At 30.8% G+C, this 11558-nt stretch overlaps 1 protein-coding gene across 1 annotated transcript; it reads left to right on the forward strand.

Annotated features, from left to right (window-relative positions):
• Positions 1-1550: 1550 nt before the first annotated feature.
• Positions 1551-4825, forward strand: LOC115952193 (UDP-glycosyltransferase 86A1). Its single transcript, XM_031069270.1, has 2 exons — positions 1551-2128; positions 3678-4825. Exons 1-2 carry the CDS (start codon positions 1606-1608, stop codon positions 4631-4633), a joined length of 1479 nt encoding a protein of 492 aa, XP_030925130.1. The 5' UTR covers positions 1551-1605; the 3' UTR covers positions 4634-4825.
• The last annotated feature ends 6733 nt before the right edge of the window (positions 4826-11558 follow it).

Raw genomic sequence — 11558 nt, forward strand, 5'->3', positions numbered from 1 at the left:
AGGTTCCTCTCCTCTGTGAAAATCGATAAACTGAGGAGGTGAATGAAACAAACGATGAAGAAAATCTAATGATGACAAGGGAGAAACAAGAACTTGAGGGCTCTAGCAACACGGCAAGGGAAAAGATTGGGAAAAGATTAAAAAAAAAAAAAGAGAAAGGAAGATGAAGATGAAGAGAAAAGACAACGATGAGATATATGTGGTGGGGTGTTAAAGAGTGAAAAAGGAAGCTTCCTTGCAAAATAATAATATTAAAATAATACTAATAATATTTTTTTTTTATTGTTATTATTATTAAGTTTTTTTTTTTTGAATAAATATTATGAAATAGTTGATTTAAATATGAAATAAACTATTTTATATATACATTATCCTTTTTAGTAATTTACCACTCAAACCGTCACTTTTATAAATACTAACCAAACACTCAATTTTTTCAAAAAGCACTTTTTAACAGTTTTTACCAAACACTTAGGGGGTGTTTGGTGAGTGTTTCTAAACAACAATTTTCAGTTTTTAAACAACATTTCACATATTTCTATACATTTTTTCACCCATACGTATTTTCACAAAAGTTTTTAAACAACAATTTTTAATTTTTAAACACATGTATAATTTTTATAAAAAACACTTTTTCATACTGCACTTTTTAAAAACTCTATTTTTTCAAAAAACCTAATTTTAAAAAGTTGAACCAAACTCACCTATAATTTTTTTTTAAGTTCAACAAGTGGCAGTGAATGCTTACACAGTTACCCGTGAAAGTAAGTGCCGACCGCTTGGTGAATGCAAACTATACGGCTCCCTTGCAAAGTTTTTGACTAGACTGGCTTTATACTGTAGCTAATAGCTACTGCTAGATCTTTTTTTTTTTTTTTTTTTTTTTTTTTTGGAGGAAAAGCTACTGCTGGATCAGACTCTTCAGTTGCAAACTGCAATATATAAATATATATATCAACAATCACGGGCCATAACAAGACATAATGCACACTATTTCTTCCTTGTCTTGTTGTCTTCTACATATATATGTGGACTATATATAAGATGATGATTACGGCCGCTTCTTACAATTATTGTCAAGTGGTGCAAATGCTTTCATGTGGTAGCAAATATCAAAACAATCACTCTGAAGTCACAATTTTTTTACACAATTTTACCTCCCAACAAAAAAATATACAAAATGTTTTACCTTATTAATCATACTACAAATGCGAGAATATTCCTATATATGACTTATAAATCAAATAGTAGTACCTAATATGTGATTTGATGGTAATAGTTGAAGGTGCAAATTGTAAGCTTTAAAAGTGATTTACAAGCAATCCAAACTTAAAAGAAACAAAGTGCATTTTAACCTAATTTTTTTTTCATTAATTTGTAAGAAAATTTCTCAAACATACTCACAATATTACCATTCAAATAATATCTATATTTGCTTTTAATCATATTATTTATTTTAACAATTATGTTCCTTAATTACTTAGTTGAAATATTCAATCATATATATATATATATATATATTCATGAGTATTAGGTCTTGCTATACTAGCCAACTTCATTTTAGCTTTTGTGAGTTCTCTCTCTCTCTCTCTCTCTCTCTCTCTCATGGAGAACAATCACCAAAAGCCCCATGCTATTTTGTTTCCCTACCCTCTTCAAGGCCATGTAATCCCTTTCGTCCATCTAGCCATAAAGCTTGCATCAAAGGGCTTCATCATCACCTTTGTGAACACTCAATCAGTCCACCACCATATAACCAAATCTCAACCCAACAGCACCAAAGAAGATGACATCTTCACCGGAGCTCGTAAATCAGGTCTAGACATACGCTACACAACTATCAGTGATGGTTTTCCACTAGGGTTCGATCGTTCCCTCAACCATGACCAGTTTTGGGAGGGTGTTTTACATGTCTTCCCTCCCCACGTCGATGAACTTCTAGCAAAAATGGTTCACTCCGACCCTCCCATCACTTGCTTGATTTCAGACACTTTTTTCGTGTGGTCATCAATGATTGCCAACAAGTATAACCTTGTTAATATTTCTTTCTGGACTGAACCAGTTTTAGTTCTTACTCTCTACTATCACTTGGATCTTCTCATAAAAAATTCTCATTTTGCTTCTCGTGGTATGTGAAATCTCTCTCTCTCCCTTGAGAAAATGCTCAAGTTATTATAAATTTTACTATATAAAATTTATAAATTGATGTAACAATAGATGTAGTTGATGGATTTCAACTACTTAATAAATGAAGAGAAATAATATGTCTACAACATTTTTACAACAAATCTGAAGTGGCAAGTTGTTACTGGTTATTATTGTTGGGGTAAAAAAGTAATTTTAGAGTTAGTTTGAAATTTCAACCAATAACAACTAACCACTTGTGATTTGTTGTAAAAATGTTGTAGACATAACATCTCTCATAAATGAATGTTTGTAATTAGTGACATGTCAGTTTCTAGGTTGTGTATAGAAAATTTTGTAATATTTCAAAGGTTAATTTTCTTTGCACGTCTTTTTTATTTTTATTTTTATGGAAAGAGTGTATATAGGGACGGAGCCAGGACTTGGAGTTAAGGGGGGCGGTTTTATTGTTAACTATATGCAATGGCTTTGGCTTTTGGTTCTATTGCTTAGTCAGGAAAGTTTTCTTTTATTATTATTATTATTTTTTTTTTTTATGTGTGTGTAGTGTCTTTTGTTGGTAAGGACAAAATTATTTTGTTTAAAGTTTTTTAAAGGGTTAAGTTGTTTGTTTTTGGTAAAATCGGTTGATTAGTCTCAAATTTTATTTTATTTTATTTATTTTTTAGCTTTGCTATTGTCTATTGGTAATTTTTGTTGTTAGGCTAATATTTGGGCTTGTATATTTTTTTTAAGACTTTAGATCTATAAATTTTTTCATGGACTTTAAAAGAAGGAAAATACTAGATCTACAAATTTTTTTACAAATTTTTGTTGTGATTAGTGGTTATTAATAAGTAAAAAAGTGATATAAGTAGTGGACCCAGATGCAAACCAGTAAAAATTTGCAACCTCAATAGTTTATAAAAATATTGTAAAAAAATTTGTAACTGTAGCATTTCTCTTATAATGATCAATTAGGGAGACAAAATATAATTTTATTGAACGAAGTTGCTAAAATTAGTACCTAAATATATAGTTATATAATTATATTATTTATAAATAATAATAAAAAATACTTCGTTGTTGCAAATTAATTCATGGCTAAAATGTAAAATTGACCCTCTAAGTTTCTTCATATTTCATTTCAGTCATCTAACTTTGCTTTCATTCATTTCAGTACTTTAACTTTCAAGTTTATTCAATTAAGACTTTTTCATCCATTTTTGTTATATGTTATGGTCCATTTTTCAATTTTTTAGATTTATCTTCAAATTTTTTTAATTAAAAAAATTTAACTAATGATTGAAAAATATTTTTTAATTTTTTTTTTCAAAAAATTTTAACAAAGGTTTGATGGAAGGCCTTAATTGAATAAATCTAAAACTTGGAAGACTGAAATGAACGAAAACAAGATTAAAAAACTGAAATGAAATCTTAAGAAATTCAGAAAGTCAGATTTGTATTTTAGCTTAAGTAGGAAATTTACGTATATAATTTTATTTTTATGGGATATTTTATGTATTTTTTTTTGTATTTTTTTGTATTACTAGATAACCGTGAGGACACAATCGATTACATACCGGGTGTGAGGGCCATTGAACCAAAGGATTTGATGTCTTATCTTCAAGCTACCGACAATTTATCAACGGTGGTGTACCGTATCATATCCAAGGCATTTGAGGATGTGAAAAGAGCGGACTTTATTGTCTGTAACACGGTCCAAGAGCTTGAATCCGAGACAATCTTAGCCTTACAAGAAAAGCAGCCAATATATGCAATTGGGCCTCTTTTCCCAGTTGGGTTCACCAACAACACTGTGCCTACTAGCATGTGGTCCGAGTCAGACTGCACCCAGTGGCTTAGCACCAAGCCACATGGTTCAGTTTTGTATGTCTCGTTTGGTAGCTATGCTCATGTTAGTAAGCAAGGCATTGCAGAAATAGCATATGGGCTTTTGGTTAGTGGGGTGAGTTTTATTTGGGCGGTTCGACCTGATATTGTGAGTTCTGATGAGACCGATTTCCTGCCCGTTGGATTTGAAGATGAGACCAAAGGTAGAGGCTTGATCGTGCCTTGGTGCCATCAGATGGATGTGATCTCACATCCGACGGTTGGAGGTTTCCTAACTCATTGTGGATGGAATTCAATATTGGAAAGTATTTGGTGTAGTGTACCAATGTTGTGTTTCCCTTTGCTCACTGATCAATTCACTAATAGAAAATTAGTGGTTGATGATTGGAGGATTGGACTTAATCTATGTGACATGAGGTCAATCACAAGAGAGGAAGTTGCAAGAAAGATTAACCGTCTGATTAGTGGAAAATTGGCTGATGAATTGAGGACAAATATTGGGGAGCTCAAAAAGGTATTAGTGAACTCATTGACCACTCATGGATCATCAGAAAATAATTTCAATCAATTCATCAATGACGTGAAAATCAAAATCAGAAAGAAACTTGGGACTGTCACATTGAAACACAATGGTCCATCATTCAATAATGCTTAGTTTCCATGCATGGCCTACCAGCATGATCATTCATTGTACAAATTCATAAATGACCTCATTGTTCTGTCAAATAAATAAAAAGAACAGTGCTTAAATATTGTTCCATTGAATAAATAGAATATAGGTCCCTTCTCAGGTCGCTTTGCATTGTATCATCTTTCAAAGTTTTACAAGGAATTGTGTTACTTTTAATTACCCTTATTCTTAACAAATGAAGCAATGTGTGTTAGTCAAAAACGTTATTGTCTTTTGTTTGGTTTGCTGAGAAGTGAGATAAAAAAGGAAAGGATAGAATTTAGAATTTGTTGCTTTCAAAATTCTATCATATCTAGCTGTATGATTAACTCAACCAAGGAAAATGGCGGCACTAAATGTCAGTAAAATGGATAGTTTGTTTTTAGCGGATACAAACTGTCAAAATTACATCATTAATCAGATGTATACTCTTCCACTGGACAAATAAAGTATGTCACATCACAGGTGCTCTTTCCATCATTCAATTTTTATCTAAAATCTTAGTCTTTGTTTCCTCTTTAAGTAATTATTAACCGTTAACCCATGAAATAACTACGTAATACGTTTTAGGAAGAAAAAAAAATTATTATTTTTGAGTTATAGTAACAAGTAAAAATGCGTTAAATTAAAAAAAAAATGATATTGAAATAAATAATACAAATTTTATTAGTTAAGCAAAAGAAAATAATGTTGTCTTATGTGTGAGTTTTTTGTAGAAAGGAATAAGAGACAAAGTGTTACGTATCTAGTTTAGTTTGTATTGTATATATAGGTATATATAAGATAGGTTGTAATATATATGCCAAAAAGTGTTTATTGGCTAAAAATGTATCTATTGAGTGAAAATGTGTTTGTTGACTAAAAATGTGTTTATTGGCTAAAAAGATGCCTATTGAATAAAAATGTGTCTATTGAATGCAAAAGTATCTACCAAAAGGTGTCTATTAAAATGTCATAATCATTCATATTAGATATACGAAAAAGTGCCTATTGAATGAAAACGTGTCTATCAAGAGATGTCTATTGAAAGGTCATAACTCTTCATATTGGATATACCAAAATATGCATATTGAATGAAAATGTGCTTATTGAAAAATGAAAAGTCACAATTGTTTGGTGGTTTTAAATGTATACGTGATATTAATTTATGTAACTATGTAGCACAATAAAGAGCGATCAACAAAAAGTCAAATGTTTTTGTTTTATATTATATATAGATTTATAGTGAATTTATTTATTATAAAATGACAATTTATGCCGCAATCCTTCTCCTTTGTTAAGTATGGTTTTATAAATCGAACTAGGGCAAAATTGTTTTTGCCTTCAGTTCCTGTTTAACCCAGTTTTTCACCTGTTTTGGCCGGTTTTGATCGGTTTTTGACTAGATTTCACCTGTTTTGGAGGTTTTTACCAAACTGGATTGTGCTCGATTATCGATTGAATCGGTCGAACTGGCAAGTTCGATCCAATTTTTAAAACCATGTTGTTGGGGCTTGAGATTGACTATGAACAAAATGCAACACTAAATTTATAAATTAAAAAAAAAAAAAAAAAAAAAAAAGGAAGAAAAGAAGTAGATGAAAATTTTTTGCATTACCAACCATCAAAATATCCACACATAAGAACCAAAAACAAACAAACAAACAAAGCTAAATTAGTTGGTAGAAAGGAGCATGCCGGGTTTTAACTTTTATAGACCTTTGAGAATAAAGAAATATATATAGTTATACTCTCTCTCTCTGTCTCTTTCAGTACTTCCTAACAGTAAATAGATTAAAATAAGCGGAAGTCAAAGCTTAATTTTGTTTCAATTTTCCAAAACATCAACAGAGGGAAAAAAAAAAGTTTTTCTTATACCAAGTAGACAATATTGATCTCCCTATATATGAGAGACCAAAAATATCACCAAATTATAAGACTCTTAATTTCTTTTTTATTAGTCCATTGTTGCGCCTAGCAATGCAAGCATAAAAAACACTTATAAGCATGAGAAGCTTAAATCAAGGAAAAGGAAGATACAGTGCAATCCCTTATGTGGTTTCAGGAGCTTAATCAGTCTTTTTATCAAGCATCATGTAGGTTATGGTGATTCAATATTCTTGTGGCATGATACTTGACACGAAGATGTACATAATTATATAATTTTTATCCTTTTAATGGCCTTGTAATTATTTATTGTGCAACAAATTCTATTCAAGCTAAAGTTCCTATTGTGTTTTCTTCTCCCAAAAAAAAAGGTTTCTATTGTGTTTTTTCAAGGAGCGTAGAGGTGTTGTCCAGATAAGCCAGATGCACTTGTTCAAATCTGAAGTAAGCTTCCTAATATTTATTAATTTTTGACACAAGAAGATTTTGTGACTTGGGGAAAACTACTGTATCAAGAAAATGTAATTTGTTTGTGTGCTAGTGGGAATGCCAGTTTTGTTGCAGGACTTGCAATTCATAAAGCATAACAGAGACTTTAGATGCACAAGTGAATTTTATATTGAGCCACGTATTTCAAATTATTAAAAGGATGAGTTTTTTTTTTTTTTTTAATTTTAAGTTTATCCATTATCAAATTCAGTTGGTCTAGAATTTCAAAACTAGCAATTAAATCTTGAAAGTGTGTTAAATGATCCAATTGGTCCTTAAAAATTGTCTTATTTTTCAATTTGGTCTTTAGAGTTTTGAAAGTCTGTAAAATTATTACTCAATTTTTTATCCTTGTGCTTTCACAACTTTTTCTCATCAACCAAATATGAAATGTAGATTTTTTTTAATATAAAAAATCAAGGTTAAATAGTAAAAACCTTATTGTATTCTATATATTTCATATCAATTCCACATGAAAATCCCATTAAAAAAAATTCCACATGAAAATAGTGAGACGTCGTGGTGGCTGGCTACATGAGAATTTTATTTCACCTAATAGCTTCTACTAGTAATTTCTAAACAACATAAACCTTTCTTTATAAATGTCCTCAACTACATGACTCTTTAATATCCAAATTAATGTGTAGACCAAATTAGATAATTTTAGTATTTTCTAAACTTTAAGGATTTACTTGCTACTTTTGAAAAAAAAAAATTGTTATCTTTTGTGTGGGGGCCAGTTAATCAGGATGTACTGTTAAGACTGTACTAACTGGGCCTATAGTCTAATCCGAGAACATTAGACCATTTGAGGATCTCCAAATAAGATTACAAGGAGAACGGAGTAAAGAGAAGAGTAGAGATAATATGAGATAAGTCTAACGAATGTCCGAAGAGAAAAGTCATCTCGGCAATAAGGGTCTGAGGTTAATAAGAGTGTCATATCGTTACAGACTTTCTTTGAAGTTACATCACAACTAAGAGTTGGACGTTAAACAAGGGGTAAGAAAAGAGAAGGGCAACAAATATCTTCAAAAAGTTACTTCCTCCGCATTAAATGTCTCCCAACCAACTCTCTGGCCGCATTAATGTGGAGGTGATGACTGAACAGTGGTTAAGTAGCCTTACAGCTACTAGTTGATGGTTCTGGGAGGTGTTGGATGGGACAGCAAAGAGTTCTCCGAATCTAACCTACACGTGTATGGTAGAGATGATACCAAGATTATAGTATATAGCATAAAAAGATGTACTAAAAAAGGGGATCGGAGAAGAAATCAAGCAATTTTACAATAAGATTGTGAACTCTTGTAAAACTTTGTTTATCAACAAGACAATATAATATAAGCTTCTTAAACTACTTCGAAGACAGATTTTCTCATCCTACTTGTGTCTAATAGTCTTAAATTAGCACATTTTATTGTTTTTCTTCTGGAATAGATCTAATTATTTCATCCACTCTCTACAAATTTATTGTTTGAGCCGTTTGGGCTAAAACTCAATCCTATATTGGGTCCAATCCAATTTCAATCCTTACATTTTGATTTTCAAAAAAGAAAAAGGAATTTAAGTAACAAAAATGGAATTTCTCCTCTCTCTCTCTCTCTCTCTTAAAAAAAAAAATAATAACTAGCCTATAACTCTATAACTCTGACTCTTATTACAATTGGGATATTAGAGTTACAATAGATTGTGACTATGAGTTTAAACTTTAAACTTTAAGCGGGGAAAGTATAAGTTTAGGGTCTGGAAATATTTTATTTAACTGAAATTGAAAATTTTTTGTTAAAAGTGTAAAAAAAAAAAAAAAAAGTTAAAAATTAATTGAATAATACAATGAGACTCATAAATAATATCAAAAAGTACAACAAAACCCATAATAATAGCCTCATCAAAACCCCAATTGTACATGTGTTATTATCTATTACCACATGGTATAAGGTCAATAGCTACACACTAAAACCCCATTTTTTATTCAAGAAAAAAAAAAAGTTGAATAAGATAGTTAGGCCCATCAAGCTAACTATTTTCCTCTGCCCAAAACGAATGTGGAAATCAGAATGGTCCCCATTGAGCCATCACTTTAGATTTTGTTGGAGATTAGCCCACCAACGTTGCTCAGAATTATACACACTGCTTATATATTAAATGGGCCCATGACATTTTTGGGTTCATACCGTTTCTTCCCTAAGCTGTTGTTGAAAAAAATTAGAGGGTTTTCACAGATACAAGCCGAATCCTCATCCATACCACAGGTGATGGGAGTATGGGATGATAAGGATTGTTAATATTCCTATTATTAGGAGTGTGCATGAGTGGAGATAGAGGGTTTTTTCAGCCTAACTCGATCTTGTTGTGTAAAGAAATTTTCAATTAAATCCAACCCATCACTTGTGTAGTTGTATAGAACCCAACTCAACCTACATTAGCCGGATTTGGCTTCGGGAAGATTAGTGGGTTGTTTTTACATGTTTCATACTTTATAAAATAAAAAAAATTGAGTTTTCATCAACTATTTAAGTTTTTTTAAAAATAAATAAATTATTACAATTCACATAATATGTTCGAATTATATTTCAATTTTCTAAATTTATCAAAATTAATTCTCAAAATACCAAAATAAATCAAACTAAAAAAAAAATTAAAATAAGGGCAGTAAAATATACTTATATATATGGTGGTTGAGTCAAATGGATTGAAAAAAACCATCATCCTAAATCCAACGCAACTTGAGGCTCAAAATAAAATCAACCCACCTACCCAAGACGTTGGGTTGGGTTGGTTTCGTCAAATTGGTGGATAAGATGCACACTCTTAATTAATTTCCACATGTTTGGCACTATGATCATGATGTGCAGTGATTCTATAACCTTAAGTCAAAAAAAAAAAAAAAAAAGTAAGATGTGCAATGACAGTAAATCTGATAGTTGAGATGAAATATTGTATGATGTAATGATTGATGTATAATAAAAACGACATGAGTGATAAATCCATGTGAAAATAATGTTATAGTAATCATAACTTGCTATCATAGTTGTAAGTTGTGAAATTTTTTGTTTTCAACAAAAGGCGCTGCTCTAAAGTTTATGATTATATTCAGTGCTGGGATCAGCATGTCCAACCTAATGAACGGTCAGGGTTCAAACCTTGGCTGCAGCACCCACAAAACCGAAGTGTGCATTCAGGATTGGGTATTTAATTTTAACCTTTTCTTTTCTAGGCATGCTTGGGAGTTGGGACTATGTGATTTCTAGTACCTACTTCCTCACATTAGGGTGAAGGGATAGAATTTTCATTTTTCTCCCTAATACAAAAAACTTAGTATTCTGATGCTGCATCATTATCAAGGAGAATATCTACCAATTTAATGTAAGCAAGCAACGCAAGGTAAGGGATTATCTTCACTTTTGCAGTCCTTGCGAGCAATGATTTATAGTTTTAAGAAGTTATACTTTGCATCAGAACAATGAAAAATATTGTGCATGGTTCAGTTTTTGATTATATAGTCTTTCAAATTGCAACTTTGCGTTGATTATTGAACTGAAAATCGATATATGTCGTGATTCAAGGGACGTTTTGCATGCTAGCACGTCTTAAGTTTGTTCTATCTTAATTTGGGCCTGTATATGGGCATGCATGAAGCAAGGTGTATATATGATTATTATGTGAACTTGACGAGCCTATCTAATCCATTAATGGAACCAAGAGAAAGGTCAATGAGTGTGGATCAAACTCGTACAACTTGCCAGAGGGAATTTATCAAAATAAATAAATAAATAAATATATAAAAGAGTGATGGGCCTGATTTATATATATATATATATATATATATATATACACACACACATATTAAAGAATCAAGATGGGCCTTGTAACAAAGGCATCCATACTTCAAGTCCCTCAACTATCAAATTATTTAAAAAAAAAAATTGATGTGTCAAAGATTAAGGTGGCATTTGGATCCGGATAAAATGGCATTTTGCGTCTACGTTTTTCTCTTCTTCTTTTTTTTTTTTTTTTTTTTTAAAGCCGTGATTTTTGACTTTTCTGCATGAACAGTGCATTAATGTACTGTTCATGAGACCCACAAACATTACTTTTCAGTAACTTTTTATTAAAAATGGGTCATACAGTACTATTCACATATTTAAAAATTATTTTACTACAACATTTTCAATTTTTAATTTTCAGTTGTATCCAAACAGACCCTAAGATAAAAGGAACTTTTCTATAGATTTTTTTTTTTTTTTTTAAGGGGGGATGTTCATGACACATCTTGTGCAAAATTATTTTTAAGTACAACTGTCATGCATCAGCAAAAAGTTAATGTGAAATTCCACAAAAGCAATATATTTACAAGGTTTGAATTGAGTCAATTAATCTAAGAAATAGTGAGAATTCTTAATATCTTTTAATATCTCTCTAAATTTAAAAATCTAGAATTCAAACAAACTAATAGTGTGTTCGTTTGGTATTGTCTTAGAAAGTAGACCTTTAATTGTACAATTTTATTTTTATAGTTTTTGTGATAAAAAATTTTAAATGAAAAAAAAGTAGA

Source organism: Quercus lobata, chromosome 7 (assembly GCF_001633185.2).
Source record: "Quercus lobata isolate SW786 chromosome 7, ValleyOak3.0 Primary Assembly, whole genome shotgun sequence".
Taxonomy (NCBI): domain Eukaryota; kingdom Viridiplantae; phylum Streptophyta; class Magnoliopsida; order Fagales; family Fagaceae; genus Quercus; species Quercus lobata.